This window comes from Meleagris gallopavo, chromosome 2 (assembly GCF_905368555.1).
Source record: "Meleagris gallopavo chromosome 2, MGAL_WU_HG_1.1, whole genome shotgun sequence".
Taxonomy (NCBI): domain Eukaryota; kingdom Metazoa; phylum Chordata; class Aves; order Galliformes; family Phasianidae; genus Meleagris; species Meleagris gallopavo.
Window position 1 is genome coordinate 47,142,602 of NC_139405.1, and position 18,158 is coordinate 47,160,759.

The following is an 18,158-nucleotide window of genomic DNA, read 5'->3' on the forward strand; positions in this document are numbered from 1 at the left end:
TTCCCTCCTGACATCTGTGTATTGTATCTTTTGAGCCTTACTTACTCTTTTGGCAGGGTTTTTAAAAGAATGTTTTGTGCTTGTTTGTTCATATGCACATTGTAGCTTTATCCACATCTGCGTACAAGTCCTGTTGAACATTAAGTGTCTAAATGTGAAGGTACTTCAAGTCAGAACAGAATTCCGCATCTGCTTCAGAGTAAGTTGCTATAGCACAAGAGATTGAGTTTGGTAGCAAGAGCTTTAAAAAAGAAAAAAGAAGAAAAAAAAAAACACCAGGCAGCCAGATGTTGTCCAGCATCTTTGCAGAGTGCCTTTGTTCCTGATGCAGCAGTACTCTGCTAGCCCAGCAGCAGACTGACTCAAGCCTGCCGCATGAGGTGAAGCACAATGAGAAGCGCTGTGTTATTTCAGTGGGAATCAGCACAGTGCTGGCCAGTTGTTACCTACTGCAGAGTGAGGTAGGGGATGCTCCTGTGGTACTCCTATGTACCCCTCCAATTTGTCTCTTGTTACTATTTTAAAGTGACCCATGTATTTAAACTCAAGGTAATTACTTCTTACACTTATAGTCATGGAGTCATAGAATCCTTAGAGTTGGAAGGGACCTTTAAAGGTCATCTAGTCCAACTCCCCTGCATTGAACAGGTAATAATCTTTACATCTTGTGTTTATGCTATAATGATGATTCTTTGTTTATTCCAAGATGGAATTACTGTGGTGACAATAGTGGGTTGAGTTTTTTTATCCTGTATGAATATTTTGCCATTCATTCGTACAGATGGAGTAACAGATAAAATACCCATATATCATAAAGCTTCATACAGTTCTGAGGGTTTCGGTTCTCCTGTAACTTGGCTGGATGAAAACAAACATGCAAAAAAATAAACTGAGACATCTGATATCCAGTCTCTAGAGTATCTATCTCTTCAGTTTCATTCTGAAAGCAAGGCAGACAAATACAATTTTTTTGGCAGAGAGAGTTACCAGTCCCAACTAAATGTCAGTTTATTTGCTTTGGTAGGAAAGCCCTTGTCTTCTGAGAAAATTAACAATATAAACTCAATGTGATCATTATTAGAAGGTGTGATGGGCTTTCTAATTGGAGGCTGAGCAAGTTCTGCTCTTGATGTTGCTGAATTTCTTGTACGCTGCATTTTTATTGTACAGGCGGAGCTTTGTGAAGACTTGTTTGTACTTGGATTGAACAGTCCAGAATCTGAATATGACCAACTAAAGCCTATTCCCTTCTTGATGTATTATTATATATTTATTTTTTTAATCATGTGTTTTCTCTTTGTCTTCTTGTTTCACTTTTCTATTCATATTCTTATTTCTTTTGGTCCCTCTTGTTTTTGTTCTATTGCTTTGGGTTTACAAATTTTCTTAGACATAAAGCTTTGTATACTCAAACTCATTTGTCAGGGAAAAGCCCATCTTGAGAAGATGAATGAACAATTTGTTTCAGTGCTTGTTGTACACACAAGTATATACAATTCTTGAAGGCAGAGGAAGGTAGAGAAGAGCGTATTTTTATGTATGCTTTTTTATTTGGTTCCAGGAATTAAATCGCTATGCCTTGTCTTGTCTGAAAGACAGTGACAGGATGTGTATCCTAGGGAAAAAATGGAGAATGTAAGGTGGATAATAAGCATCTAAGTGTAACACAGAATGTAAAAATCATGGGAAAATGTCAGAATATCAAAACAGAAAAACAAAAAATAAAATAATGATTGATGTCTCTTAGAGGTAGCTCAATATTTGTATGGTCTGGACATGATTTTCTGCCACGCTCTTCTGTCCCAAATTGATTGAGCTCCCACTTTCTGTTGCATTTTCAGACATTTTTCATTTTGGCGTTCTATTTGATAGACCCAGTGTCTTCAGAAGACAGCAGCTGCTTGCAAAGTTCTGGTGCAGAATTTAGATATTTCCTTTAGTTTATGCCTTTCTTTAAATCGCTTTTGGAACTGTGTTAGCTTTGTGATGGCATAATAGTGTTTGCATCTTTAACCTTTTTGCTTAGGCATGTAATAGTAGTAGTGCTATCTTGGTAACAGTGTTTGGGAGGGATAGTGGAGAAGTAACTGAATAATGCTGACTTGAAAATTAAACCACTGTATGTTGTTTGATAGTTATATTTGTCTCCAGATATGCCTTGCAATAACACGGATAATTTGATTTGTTAATTCTTTTTAGATGGAATTGATTAAAAACATAAGCACTGCTGAGCAGCCCTATTTATTCACTAGACATGTTCATTTCCTCAACTTCTCAAGGTAAGGCATTTTTTCATTTAAAATATTTTTCATTGGTTGTAATTCAGAGAATATATTCCCTTCTTTTTCAAATATAAGCAATACAATAGATCTTTTTTCTGGCAATGAAAGTTGCATTTGGAGGGGATTTTTCCTGCTGTCTCTGCTACCAAGTAGTTATGTACAGTATGTTCTTGAAAATCCAGAAAACTGTTGCATGCTTTTACCCCAGGGGTTACTTTGGTTTATAATATTTCCAGCCAACATGTATGAGGTGACAACCTGGGTCTTTAAGCTGTGTATTAGTGCTTTAAAAGTGGCAGCAGACTTTCCTGAATGTTTCATCTCTGTGTGTTAGTCTATGAATGAAAACTCCACTAAGTTATTGATAATGTTTGTACTTGGGCTTTTATTTAACCAATTTAATTTTGTATTGGTAAAATAGTCCAGATTCTGTAGAATACAGATGTATAAACCATGCAAATGAATTACACTCTGTATCATGAGAGTGTAATCTTTTCTGTAATAAAAAGTAGCAGCTATTTAAAATACACAGTAGGACTCTAGAGACATTTATAGCATAGAATGTGAAGAAAAATGAGTTTGGATGAAACTTCTGAGGAATTTTTGGAAGGATGTGAGTGAGTTGTGCCAGTTAGCATTAAGCCAGGATACAGAGGTTAAAGCTAACTGCAGATGATTATTGCCCGGGCTTTAAATTTAATTTTAAAATTATATTCAGGATCTGTGCCATCTGTGCTACTAATTTGGACTCCTGGTGTGTAGATAAAAGAATTTCTGCAGAAGTGTGAATTTTCTAGAGGTCTTTGCAGAAGCTTGCCTAGCTGCCCAGTGTTTTGCTTATGCAGTAATGTTAGTGCATCTGCTTTGAGTGTATGGCTTCAGGCATGGGTGGAGAATGTGTAGTAAGGAAGGTGTTTTTTCAGAAAATACACTATTTTGAGGAATTGGAAGTTCATCTTGCCTGTAACTGAATATGGGCATGATTTCATTGCACGAAAACCTGAGGAGTTAAACAGAATTTTGATCTTCTGTAGTTTGATTCTGCAACAATTCTGTTTACATTATTTTTAAATTATAAAACTCATTAGAATAGGACTTCACATCTTTGGTAAATAATCTCTTCTCCCAGCTGAAATGCAGGATCAAACAAGTAGCATGCCTGAGGGTCGAAGGGAAGTTCTTGAATGAAACTGATTTTTCACAGATGGTACATAGCATTAGATATATGAGAAAAATATGAACATGTTTACCTCTTGCTCCTCCTATGATTCCATTTCCTATAAATATGATACATCCTTGTCACGCAGGTAATGTCTTTATTTTGTGTATACGTAAGATTAAATTTGTCTACACTTTTCTTCCAATGCAGATTTGTGACAATATATAGAACTACATGAAATGTATAAAAACATTTGCAGTTTCCTTTTGGTTGTTACTTGCAAACCTGAAAAATGTATTTTTCCTTTTACTGACAGAGATTTGTTTTAATTAGCAGCTCTCTGGTATGAAGAGACTGATTAGTAATTTAAATGAAATATCATTTAAGTTCATCAACTTTGCTTAATTTAGGTTTAGCATTTTGTAGTGTTTTCTGATAAATGGAATATTTGTGAGAGTTTTAGTCTAGTTTTGAAATTTATTGGTGGTGTTACATCTAATTGTGATGTCAACATAAAAGCCAAGTGATACCATAAAAATTAAAAGAAACAGCATCAAAGTATCAGTGTGATGTTTTGAGACTGTCAACTCAAGACCTTATGCAACAAATGTTAGTGAGAAGTCAGTACAGTGGAGAGTGGAACAGAATCATAGGATCATGGAAAGACTTAGAATGGAAGGGCTATTAAAGACCATCCAGTTCTAACTCCCCTGCAATGGGTAGGGTTGCCAATGACTAGATCAGCTTGCCCAGTTTCCCATTCAACCTGCCCTTGAACACTTCAGGAGTGGGGCATACGTAACTCCTTTGGGCAAAAAGTACAAGATAATACAGCCTAAAGATTAAAGAGGCCCACTTCACAAGGAAAGGGACCGCACTTTCTTCAAGGCATTATAGCAGAACCATTCTGAGAGATAACAAAGTTTTTCATGGACAGCCATGCTGGGCATTAGTCCAGCAACCAAACCTACTTCTCATTTTGTATTTTATACCATTGGAACTTAGGGCTTTATTTGCAGAAAGGGACAGAGAACACATTATTCTCCTTTTACTTATGCTTACTGAGGAGACAGATAGAAGGTAAAGGCAAGTTATCTTCACCACTCTTCCAGTAAGCTTCAAGGTCATTCTTTTTTTTCTTTTTTCTTTTTTTAAACTTCTTTCAGAATCCACAGGGGTTGCTGTAAACAGTTTTAAGCATATAGTTGGGTATTAGAGGAGGAGATATAACATAAGCAGAGTCCTGCAAAACAGAAGTTTGCTTCATCTCCAGTTTTTGATGCCTCTCAGCTTCCCAAACGGTAGTAAGAAAAATTAACATGCTTTTTGTTTAATGTCTCTGATGTGAATAACAGCATTCACAAATCATTTAGATTTTCCTCTCTTGCAACCTGCACCTGCTTATGAACTTGTCAGCACTTAAAGCTCTCTGAATATTCAGAAAACATGTCATTTACTTGTGCTATTTAGGTTGTTTCCAACTGGAGGGAAAAAAAAAAAGAGAAAGGAAAAAAAAGGCCTGTATTACCTATAGCTTCTTTCCAGAAAAAAAATCTCCTGTGGAAGGGAACTAAGGCTTAGATCACTGATGAATTTGAGCACAGGCATGTTTCAGAAGCACAGTTAGTTCTGCTGAATAAAAATTCTGAAAATGCAAAACTATAGTGCTTGCCAGGAACATTTTCCTCTCTCTTTGAAGAACGGTTTAAAGAGTGTGCGCTCCTTCAGCTGCAGTCACTGAATCTTCGCTTACTTTCCTGTGTTCTAGTCTTTCTTTAGTTTGGTATTATCTGTCCTCAATTCAAAATAGTACAGAGGCAGATAAAAAGTTAAGTCTCAACAGAATGCATTAAATCAGAAACATTAACTTTTACTGACATAAATCTAATAGACTGCAGCTTCAAACAGGAAAGATTAAAAAAAAAGTGTGTTTTCCCCTATTCTCTGTCATGAGGGAATTTGTGTGTGGCATTTGTCATAGACCAGTTAAGGAAAAAGTTAGCAGCATTTCACAGTCTGTGTTTCCAGTCTACCCTGTGCAGATAGGGCTGGCTTTAGGAGACATCCCTATGTTCCATCCAGTCTGTTTCAGGACAATTGCTTTGGGGAGGATGGAGCTGTTTATTGTATTCTTTGAATATGATTCTGGAATGATACTTTTCGTTATGGCTCCGTAATCATCATCCTGTTCGGGTAATCTTAAATGTTTGACTGACCTATTCATATCTGTCTTTCTTCTGATAATCCCACTTTGAAATGTTCTTATCTATAGAAATAAATGTTTTGATGCTTTTTTACTTGATATTGGCTGTTGCTGGTGAGGCTTGCTGAGCATGTTTTCTTGCTCTTGATTGGAAAAAAGGTATATTTCTCAGAATTCTTCCATAAAGCATCCAGGATGTTTGAAGCCTTCTAATGACACTGACTCCACCACTTCCTTCGGTACTTTGCTCCAGTTATCTGTCAGCTTTACAGTTACAATGGAAATTAGTCACAATAATTTGAATTTCTCTGTGTTTTGCCAGCAGGATTTAGATTCTCATTTAATTAAATGTTTTCTGTTCTCTGGTGCTTGTCACCGTGCATCCATCCACTGCTGTCACTGCTGTTTCCAAACACCTTTCAGTCTTCCTTTTGATAACAGCAGCTCTTAATTCTCTTGCAGTTAGGTGCTTTCCTCATCCATTTAATACTTCTGTATTCTTCTCTGAAATTTCTTCAGTATCTCTGTAGTCTTTATAGAATGTAAATGATCAGGTCCCTATTCCAAACTAGTATAAGCTTTATTCATATGTATGCACTATGGGAAAAGGAATAATCATACTCTAAACAGATAGGAAAAAAAAGTAAACAATCAAGAAAAGAAAAAAAAACACCATGAATATTTCTTAGCAGCTCTCATGTTTACACTCTCTAAAATTACATTTTCACCAGAATAATGTGGCCTCTTAGAGTGAGTTATTTGGAAAACGACTCACTGTTGTTTTCTAGACTGCTTTGGCCCTTTTTATTAAATGTGTTATTCCAGGAAAAAGCAAGAGGGGCACAAGTGTTACAAAGTTACCCACATGGTTGGCCAAGGGAAGCTGGTTAATGTAATCTTTTTCAATTTCAGAGAAGCTTTCAACATTGTTTCTTGCAGTATTCTTCTGGAGAAAACATCCCACTTACTGCTAGGCAGAAACATAATGAGAGGGTGAATGGTTGCCTAATGGGTCAGATCCACAGGGTTATAGTAAATGACCAGACTGTCACTAGAGGAGTTTTGCAGTGCTCTGTTTTAGGACCAGTTCTTTTTAATGTCCTCATAAAAACTTGGATGAAATACTCAAGGTTATACCAAGTAAGCTTGTGAACAACACTGAATTGGGAAGACCTGTTGACTCCCTTGAGGGTAGAGAGGACTTGCAGAGATCTTGACAAATTAGAAGGCTGAGAAAAACATGAAATTTAGCAAGAACAAATGCTAGAGCTTCTGTACTTGGGACAGGGTGGACCTCTATCTATGTTCAGACTAAGGGATGAGAGGTTGGAAAGCAGCCTTGTGGAAAGGGATCTGGGGGGCTGAAGGCAAGCTGAACATGAGCCAGCAGTGAGCCGTGGCAGCCAGAAGGGCCAACTGTACCCTGGAGTGGGTCAGGACCTGCACTGCTACCAGATGAGGAAAGAGGTTGTTCTGTTCTCTGTGTGTGCAGCTTCACCTCAAGCACTGGATGCAAGTTTGATCACCACAAGGTAAGGACATAAAACTTTACAAAGCACACAGAGGAGGGCTACAAAAGTGGTTAGGGGTCTGGAGGGCGAGATTTATGAGGAGCAGCTGAGGTCCCTGGGTTGGTTCAGCTCAGAGCAGAGGAGCTGAGGGGAGGCCTTGTGGTGGCATGCAGCTCCTCACTGGGAGCGGAGGGGCAGCACTGAGCTTTGCTCTCTGGTGAAAGGGGAGGATCAGGTTGGGATGAGGGAAAGGTTCTGCACCAAAGGGTGGTGGGCATGGAACAGGCTGCCCAGGGCAGTGGGCATGGCCCAAGTGCTAGAGTTCAAGGAGTGTTTGAACAATACTTTCAGGCACAGGATTTGATTTTGGGTGGAGCCAGGGGTTGGACTTGATCCTTGTGGATCCCTTCAAACTCAGAATATTATATGATTTTAAAATAGTGGGTCCTTTTGTGGCATCTTTCATAAAGTCTTCTATGTCTCTGAATTCAATTTTCTATATTAATATTGCTGTGGAAAGCTTCCAAAATGTTAATCACTAGAAAATACTTAAGAACATCTATGCTAGAAAAAGGAACAGGTTTATATATTACTACTGCTTTTATTAAGATTGCAAGTGTTAGTAGAAGATGCAAATAACATAGTGTTAGGCTGCAGAAGCTTTGAAGAACTTTGAAGAACTCCAAGCTTTGAATAGCTTGGAGAAGCACAGAAAGCTATTTCATGATAGCTGCAGGTTGCTCACTGTGCTTCATCATAAATGCCTGTGGTCTGTTTATTTAGGATGAGAAAAATCAGGCAGGAAGAAGCTTCAAGATTGTGGAAAAGCCCCACTTGAACTCTTAGTAAAATCTCCTGATTAATTAAATAGCTATTACAGTCTTTGGGCAAGCATTCAGGGTCCTTGAAGTGTGCTCCAAGTGTCACAGGTTTCAGAGAAGCAGAATATTTGCAGGAACGCATATAGGGGCACTGAGGCCAAACTGTGGTACAGAATGAATCAGGGATTGGGAGAACTGCACAACTCCCAGTGTGGATGTGGTAAGGCAGCTTTCCTCCCAACACCTAACTGCAGTAAGTGTGCTTGGATCTTCAGTGCATGCACTTACAGCCCCTAGTTCAGGGAGAACTGGAAACTTGCCTGCTCCTTCTCATCTCAGGATGAATGAACTAAAAATCTAAAACTGTGCTTCTGTCAGTGACTTTTGTTTACATAAAGGTTGACTGATTAGGTCAGGATAAAGTCATAGGTAGGCGAAGCATTGAAAAGACCACCCAGAGAGAGAGACGGGCTTTTTCAGGTTTTGCTGAAGCAATGAATTTTTCACTTTCTGCAGGAGTCATAGACCACTGGGGAATACCTCCTTTAAAATTTCTTGTGATGTGGTAAAGAGATGCAAAGAGTTAAAGCATGCACTCAATTTAATCATTTTAATTAGCTCTTAGGTTTCAGTTCAATATATCTTATTTGTTTGAAGCCTGAATGAATTAATGCTCAGCAGCAGGACACATTCTCTGTGCTGCTGAGCTGCTTCCCTGTTCTTTCTTTCAGTTGCAGTGTAATACCTGCAGTGTGTGTGTGTTTAGTATCTGGGTGGGTGCATGTTCTTGAGAAGGGGGGGCAATGCATTCCTTTTAGCATAGTTTTCTGAGGAATTAAGACTCATACAGGAGTTTCAACTGTTGTGCCTATCTTTCCAGTTTCTCCCCCATGCCCATTTCCTGAATAATTTCTCAACCCGTTGACCAGTTTCTAGTCAAATTTGGAAGGTCAGTAGAGGGCTCATAGACAACTGCATTTCTTCAAATGCCCCTGCTGATGGAGAGCCAAGCCAGACAGAGCTTGCAGACATTTTGCTCAGCCATTGCCAGTGGCCACTACTGCTTGGATGCCAGCCCCAGCTATGCTATGTTTTTCCTGCTTGGTGCATGAGGCATGTGGCGGGCAGGCTGTGAAAGGGAAGATCTCTTAAGTCTTCTGCTCCTGAGGGTACTTGCTTTTAGTCACTGTCTTCAATATAAGAAGTATTTCTGGTTTTCTGTTATTCATTAGTTGAACTAATGTGCAAAGTCCTTGTTTTTCTTGTAAAATCGTTTTTGGTAAACAGTCCGTATCAGCATTACTGACTTTATATTACTTTTTTAAACAGATGCAGTGGCCAACACTAACTGATAAAAATGAATCTGCTGTAGGGACAGACACAGTCACATGCAGTGATGCTGATGAATTTAGACTTTTCTTCAATTCATACCAGAGTTCTGAATTATGAATAGCATTATATCACATGCTGTATGAAGGCAGATGAAGGCAGACAGAGATTCACTTTGAATAAACCCAAAACCGTAATTAATTTCTGAGTATTGTTCGGGGTTTATTTGTGGGTTTTTTGTTCAGTTTTTCACCAGTTATGCATTTCTTCTGATACAGAAGCAGCTCTAAAAATGACAGCTTAACACAGCACTTTGACATTACAGCATTCCCTTTTCATGGGTTCTATAAAATAAAAAATAAAAAAGCCAGCAAACAAAAAGAACGCAAATCTTGAAAAATTAATTTGCCTATATGTCATGGGAATCAGCTGCATGTTTAAAGTAGGAGCACTTTGTACTGGAAGGTTGGTATTTGAAAACCTTGCGTGCTAGATTGTTCATCGTTTGAACGGGTTATGTGATACATCTGCTATTTTTTAAAACTGAGGTGTCGTGTTTTGGCATGACTTAACCTGTGCGTGTGTTCTCTGGTCCATTGATTTGGAAATAGAATTTCATTTTTAAATTTTTTATAGACTGGTGAGAGGTCAATAAAACTACGAAATATTTGTTATAACCCTCACATTTATGACCAACTTGAGAATTCTTGTTTCTCCATTTCTCAGGAGCTAAAAATAACACAGAATGCAGGTGTTTGCAGAACATACATATTACATGCTTTAACTATGCACAACTAGTTTTTGAAAAAAGCATGCTGGGCTAATGCATGGAGCTTGTCCTAGAATATGCAGAATGGTTTTGTCCCTTCAAGGACAAACTAAAGTATACTTTGTATGACCTTCAGTAGTTCAGTCAACTTGCACTGATTCTGTAAACTCCGTTGCTGGGGGGGATTGGGCTCTTCAAATGCCTCCTTTACACAACATCTTGAAACAACAATTGCAGCCTGAGTTTATCTACTAAAGTAGTTTCATGTTGTTGATTATTTTTTTTTCTCCTTGAAGAAAAAACATACACGCCTAGGAAATATCATTAAAAGTATGTTAAGAAAAAAAGTTACTACCCTCTAGGTAAGCCCTTAAAAGTAGGGAAATGTCAGCTAAATCTATGTGCTCAACTTTAACACTGTGTCCTTATGTGTGTTCATTACAATCTATATTTTTTGCTAACACATCATGAAACACTTTCTACCACCATGTGAGGTCCACCTTGTAAAGTACACATTTCATGAATGGCCACATGGTGCTGTATACTCCCTCCTACACAGTTTTTCTTTTTTTATACTAATTTTTTTTAATGATCTGACTGTGTAATGATGTTTTTTAACTGTGGCTAAGCTTTTTAACTGGAAGGCTAAGCACAAATCTAACATGCAGTTTGACCTTTGTATGGGCTAGGGGGTTGGAGGTTTGTGCTGTTGTTTTTTGAGGGTTGTTTCAGTTGTGTGGGTTTTTTGTTTTTTTGTTTTTTTTTTTGTTTTGTTTTTTGTTGTTTTTTTTTTTTTAGAAAACATTGCTCCATAGCGAGTTTTTCCAGTTTTTAAGATCAACTGATTTAGAATTTATTTCCACAGATTTCCTGCATTCTTCACATAGAAGACGTTTTAGCTTTCATTTAGCTGGCGATACACTATCCTCTGAATAGAAGTCATTACTTGAAATCTAGTTAAGTGTGAACTGAACGTCGGTGGGTTCAATGCTTAAATTACACTTTCTACTGTCATTTTGGTTTCTGTGCTCACTTTTGTGCTGTAGATTAAATTTTGTAGTAAATTAGTTTAAGAAAGATGTTGATTACTCGGAGTCCAAGAAGAAAGTAAAAGAAAAGAGAGGAAAAAAAAATGACACGTGTGGAAAGCCTGAAAGGGCAGAGAAAGAAAATAGAGAGATGACTGGGAAAGCAGAAACAGTGAAAAGTTCTTAATATTATATAAAGACAAAGGGAAGATACTGTTCTTAAAATGTAATGATACCAGAAGTGGTGGTTTTAAATTGCACCTACAGAGTTCTAGATTATATGTCTGGGGAAAATGCTTGAATTACGGGAGCAACAAAGCAACAAAATAGATTGTACTTAACGATTTTGTAGTTGCTAGTGATAAACGCATGGTTGATCCTGCCTTGGGGCAAAAATTTGCATTACAGCAGTCCTAAGTCACTTCTGTATTCTTTCTCATCCTTCAGTAATGCATTATACAGACATTTTTCTCCTATGTAAGCTTTCATGTGTAAATTCTTATATGCTGCGGTGAAATCACCTCTCAGCCTCTTCTGGTGTTTTTTTCCTTGTTTTCTTTTCGTGGTGAAGTTTCTGATCTTGACACTTTTTCATTGCAAGGTATCTTTTCCATCATCCTCGTGACTCTGCTCTGAACTTTGCACATGCTTTGCTTAGGAATGACTTGGAGCTTGGTTAGTGATCCTGTTAGTGCTGTGCCAGATCTTTGCTCCTCTCTGCTTCAATCTAGGATCGTTCTGGTCTGTAAGGTCTCCCACTGCTGGTAATCTGTGCAAGCATACCGTGTCCTTAGCAGAGTTGTTCCTTTCCTGTGAATGTCTCTCAGTGCTTGGAGTTTCATTTGCTGTGCAACAGTTTGTTGTTTGCTTATGTTCTTGCTTGCCCTGTGATTCAAGTGGCTCTATATCAGTAACCTGCTCCCTTCATTATCCTCTTCTTTTGCAACTTCATCATCTGAAAATGTTATCAGTGGTTTTCTGCTTTTCTTCTGACTCACAGATAAAAGTATGAAATAGCATAGATTCAAATACTCAAGCATGATGATATCCTCATATTCTTCTATCTGATGGTGATTGCTTAGAATTTCTCATTTGGGACATGGCAGCCACGTTTGCAGTATTGGTTACACTGACTTTTATATTGTGTGCATTGTAAAACAACGTGTACTACTAAGTTACAGCATGCAATGAAAGGCAGTTTTTCATTACTCCCAGTTTACTGCATTTCAGTTTCCATATGGACACCCTTAGCCTTGTCTTCAGCTGCTCTGTGACAGCCATTTCCATTAGACAGCTGGAGTCACCCTTAACAATCATGATAAATGGGTTCAGAGAGGAAGCTGAGCATGCAGTACTGAGCGCAGTGTAACTTCTGACCCTTGCCTGCATTCTTTGTGTGATAGCCTTCCTAAGAGGTCAAGTCACAAAATGTTTTGTGAATACATATCATAGATCTGTGATCTCAGTGAATTTCGAAGGCGGACGTTTTTCTGCACACCACGTTGGTAGATTTAATACTTTCCAAAGTGTTGTATCTGCTGGTCTACTGTTGGAAATTTCTCCTCATTTTCTGTTCTTCTATAATATACAACATCTGCTTTTGATGGAAAACTCTCTAAATTGTAAGGAAATGTCAATTAGAGGTCCTGAGAGGTCCTGAGCCAGACCTTCCAAAAGTCTTAAATGCTAGGTATCTGGAACTGATTGATTTTAAATCACGTAGAGTTTGACTTAAGCTGAGATTGGGGTTGTGTCGATAATGAGTTTTTTCTCTCTTGTTTCCAGCTGTTACTTTGCATGAGATAAATGAAAACACAACTAGTCTTTCCTCTTCAAGTGTTACCTTTGCTTGAGTTGGGGATGCTTTACAGACACAGGCAAGACTTGTATCTGCGTTGTTGCTGCTCATTATGAATTTGTATTTCAAACTATTTTCATATCCTTAGCATGATGAAAGGCATAGGGGGAAAATAACTCACTGTATGTTTACTATGCAGGAATGTAAAAGGCTGGCAGAAATACAACATCAAATATTCTGGGAGATTTATAGGATAGTGAAACACAGGCCTGATGGTCTAAGCTGCTAGCTGTTCACTAGTCTAAGGCAGCTTACTAAGCTATTCTTTTGGTATTTTTTTACAATGATATTACCCACACAAGTCAATTCAGAAGCTCAAAATTCCTACTGTTGATGCCACAGTTCTAGAAGATGTAATTAATGAGTGCAATATTGTCACTTTACACCATTTTACTGTTAACCTTGAATCACTGTGCAGCTTGCATTATACCTTCCATTTGAGGGCAGCCCAGCCATGAATGCGGTCTTAAAACTAAAAAATTTATCTCAACTCACCTTTTTTTCTTTTCCCTCCAGAATTCTAACAGAAAGCTTGAAAGCATAACTTCAGCACAGGATAAAGACACAAAATTATGACCGTAAGCTCCCTGAATTTGGAGGTTGGCAAAACCATGCAGCACCATGCAGGCAAGACTTCAGCCTGCTCCTATGGGAATTGTTGCAGAAAAGGTGTTAGCCCGTCCTTGGAGAGGGTTGGTGGAGCAACACCAAGCTGCCCATTGTCTCATGTACAGAGTGGTGTTCCTTTGCCAGATGTGTTTCTTGAGTTGTTACAAATCAGAAATTTTCATTTCTAATTCTGCAAATAAAGCACAGTTTCAGAAGACAGAATTTGATCTTACTGCATCTTATGTTCCAAAAAGCTAAAAGTTTTACTTGATTGTTTTTAGTATGATTGCCCCTTGAATCTGTGCTGCAGATCAGGTAGTGGAGCTCTAACATAATTCATCTGTTGAGCTTCCTAGGTAATTGGGCTTTCAGCATGGTTGTATAGAGCTGCAAAAGGAAATTGTGCTTCCTTTCTAAGGACACTATGTGCCTATCCATATGAACATTAAGTCACTGCTATTTCCTGTTTGCTTCCATTATACTGAACTTGCAGCAACTAACTAATTTAAAAGGATATAATTTACATTACAAGAGTAATAGGGAATCATAGTTCTTATAGATAAAAGGTTGAGTATCTTGATTTCCTCTATCTGTAGGGAATAAAAAAGCACACTTCTGTTTATGCAAAAGTTTTGTGCTGAACAGAAGTGCAGCAGCCTTCTGATGTGAAGTAATAGGTCTGACATCATGTTTAACCTTTCTTAAAAAGAACTGAAACAATGAATAACAGGAGCTCAGAAATCCTCCATTCTGTAGTAAATCAAATTGCCTTGGTTGGATTTTTTGAATTCCGTAATTGTTTTTTTACTATTATTCTTAGCTTAGAAGGGGTTTGTAAGCTGTTTTGAGCAAAGGTTATGCTCATATAAATAATAAAATCATAATTCATCAGAGACATTTTTCTAGGGCAGACTCCCAACATCTGGCATATTTCTCAGCCTTCTTTTTCCCTACATTTTATTAAAAAAAAAAAAAAAAAAAAAACTGAGGGAGAGAAATGGGGAAATATTAGTAAATCTTAGTGTTGTTGATTGAAGCCTGTCAGTAGGCTATTTATTTTGATGAGGACTCTGAAAATATACCTGTCACAACAGAGCAGTTAAAACAAACATGAGGTAATAGCATATGTTAAATAAATCAGGAGAAGTTAAGTGCAGGAAGAGCTTTGCAAACCCTTTGAGCTCTCCGTTGGAAAAGTGGTGTCCTGTCCCACTCAACTCAGTTACAGCGATGCACTGCTGGGCACAAGAGGGATCCATCTAGTATGTTTATCGTGCAAGATCCAAATGCTCCCCAGAGAAGATAAACCTTCTGCTCAGGCTTAGAAGAGCATAATTGGCTTCCTTTCTGATTTTTGCAAAAATTACTTGAGTATACGTAAGCTTATGTGATATGTAATGAGAGCATTTTATGTTATTGTTTGCTGGAGCATTTTTATGGGTGTTATTAATTTGAAAAGTTGTGTTTTGGAGAGCTAAGTAATATTTAATATGATGTGGCTGATAACTAAAAATGCACAGAACATACTCAGCCAAATGGAGCATTGATTTTCCTTTTTTTTTTTTTTTTTTCTCTAAGTAGCCTGAGGTTATTGATTTTTAATCATTGGGATTTTTTTATGTCCTTCAGCTGCTGCTGAGTTTCCAACCAATAGTCTCGGTACAGCCTATAGAAACAAGTGATTGGAATTTGAAGTCTAATAAACTATGCTTAAAACATGCAAATTTGAATATGAACAGGAACAGACTTAAGTTTTCTGAAAATTTTTCTGCTTGCTGCCTGATGGAGCAATTGCGGCTGGGTGTCTGTACTGGCCTGGTTAAAGTGTGCAAGAGATCAGAAATTTGAGCTGCCTGTTTTTCTGGGAGGCTGCAGTTTCTATTTTGGAAATAAGTTCCTCTGCGTTCTCAGTGAGTGACTTCCCATCCCAGCCATCCTCTAGGGACAGACGAGTTTGCATATGTCTCTTCTCAGAGCTGTTGGTACTGCATCTGAAGTTCAGATGTTCAGGGACACGACTTTACAAGGAAAAGAACAAGCTCTAATATTTGGGCTGCTTGGTTATGCAATTTGGGCCCTCTTTTTTCTTCAGAAAAGGCAGTGAGCATTTGTTGAATATTTGTATTTAGACACTGGTAACCATCTGTTCTTGCTTTTTCTTTCTTAGGCTTAGCATCTACAAATCCCAGGCTGGATATCCCTGCACTCTGATTCCTGTAATTTTTGTTTCTTTTTTGAGACAGCTTGCTGCCGTGGTCATCTCTTCTTGATGTCTTCATCACTTCCCTTTTTCTTTTCTACTCTCTTCTCACTTCTGTCTTTAGATTACTTTTAATCAAACAGCAGGAAAAAAATGTGTTCAGCATCTAATCTTGCCAGCAATTTCACTTGGAATGACCATTTTCATGGCTACCAACCATGGCACTCACAGACCTTTTTCTATTTAAATATGTACTGGCAAAGCTTAATGCCTGTAATTTTCTGTACTAATTGCAGGAGTGTCTGTTTTTCATGTAAGTCTTATTTCTGTATGAAGGTGAAAAGAGCAACAGAAAATATCTTGGAGAAGAATTCAGAAAACTTCCCTTGCACGTATATGTCCTAATGGGCCTATGTACTAATCAGGAAGCAAGGAGCATCTGTCTTCTTAATTGGATTGTTTGAAAGGTTTTTGCTGTCTGTGTGTTTTCAAATTGTGGCAGCATTAAGGTCAGTGAGATTACTGATACGCATAAATAAAGAAATTATGTGCGTAATTACTGATAGGCTTAGAAAAGATATGCATAGATAATGAGCTTGCTAGTCAAAGGAATCATGTGAAATAAAAATGAAGTTGAAACTGGATGGGATTTCTCTTGTCTCTTACATAATATTTTTATTTCATGTAATATTTTTTCTATTGTCACTCACATTAACATTTTTAAACAATTTTACTGCATCTTTAATATTTATAAAAACCCTGGTCTTTTATTGTAGATATTCAGCTATTCATCTGACGTGAGATGAAGAAAAACTAAGAACTTTTAAAATCTAAATGGTATCCTCTCTTCTAATAGTTCACATTTTAAAAGAAATGTAAACTATGACTTAGAAAATCATTTGAGCAGCATTGAAATACTTAAATGTGTCTGTGTCCTCAAGCTTTCAGAATACATAATAAGCTTAACAAAGAATTGTTCCCTGTAATGGGGAAACGGGACAAACCTAATCATAATTAGATCAGGTAAATTCTGAATTGGATTTCTCCTAGGAAAATTTCAATCCAAATAAGTTTAATTTGCTTGGTCTTACATCATTATAATCCATAAGTCTGTTCCAGAATGTAGATGTCCATGCTTCTGTTTTGATCAAGGAAGAGCATAATCGTAGTGGCTTGGGTATTAGCATCATTTGTTGGTGATGGGTACTGATGTTAAATAAGCAGTCAATATTTTAATGTTCTGAAAATGCACTATAATCACAGGCCTTAACTGCTCAAACTTCCTTTTCCTCTCTTTCTCCTTGCGTATCCTGCATAATAAATGGAACGTGCTTGTCCTAACTACTGGGCAGAGGCAGGTACCCTCAACTGCAGATTCCTTTGCTGTCTTTTATACAACCCCTGGACGCAGATGTTTTTATCCTTTGTTTTTCTTTGTATTTGTATGTACTTGAAATTGACACTTAATTTGTTTTTCGATGCAGGAATTTTCATACTAGTATTTTTAAATTTCCAGTAAATGCAGTATGAGGGCAAAGCACTACGTAACCACTAAATAACCTCACATCCAGCAGATATGGAACAAGCTTGGGGGTGAGGGGAGAAAGATCTGCACAAGTTACAGCAAATAAAAAGATGGAAATACCATGCATATCTTTCAGCTCATCCAGAGGGAGCCTTTTGAAATATGCTCGACTGTTACAAAATCTTTTGCGTGTTCCTACTCTTACTGTACAGGTGAAGGTGGCTCCGGGCTGCCTCATGGCAGTCAGCATCAGACACTGCCTGCTCTGACACGATTTTCCAGGCAGGAAGCGTTTAGAAAAAGAAATGTTCATCCTTGGTTTAATTTGCAGAAAGTTCTTCATCTGAAAACAGTAAGGAGAAAACACAAGCATGACCATAGACACAGCGGAATTAGGTTATCTTTAGTATAACTGAAATGTTTATAGTCCACTACAGCTTAATAGAATATTATATTTACATTTAATCCTTGAGAGATCTTGTGTGCTTTTACAGAGTTTTGTGTGCAGTTGTACACAGCTCAGTTTTGCTTCTAGCCTTGTAAGTGCTCTAAACTCTATAGAGAACAGTTTGAGAACGTTCAGGTAAAAGACAGATATGTATGCCTGTCTGAAACCTTCTGATGACATTCACCCATTTTTCTTCCCACCAGGTTTGGAGGAGACCAGCCAGTGTACATCAATATTATTAGAGATCCTGTCAATCGATTTCTATCCAATTATTTTTTCCGGCGTTTCGGAGACTGGAGAGGAGAACAGAATCATATGATCCGTACCCCCAGCATGAGGCAGGAGGAAAGATATCTGGTATGTTTAAACAAAAGGATCCTATTACTGATTTCCCAGTGTAGATACATAAGGCTTAT

At 37.8% G+C, this 18,158-nt stretch overlaps 1 protein-coding gene across 2 annotated transcripts in view; it reads left to right on the plus strand.

Annotated features, from left to right (window-relative positions):
* The window catches only part of UST (uronyl 2-sulfotransferase), a 158,511-nt gene that overhangs the window by 82,024 nt on the left and 58,329 nt on the right, over positions 1-18,158 (plus strand). For both annotated transcript variants that reach the window (XM_010707216.4, XM_085217005.1), the window contains exons 4-5: positions 2,200-2,279; positions 17,946-18,099. In XM_010707216.4, coding sequence (XP_010705518.4) covers positions 2,200-2,279; positions 17,946-18,099 — 234 coding nt within the window. The remainder of the gene's footprint in view (positions 1-2,199; positions 2,280-17,945; positions 18,100-18,158) is intronic.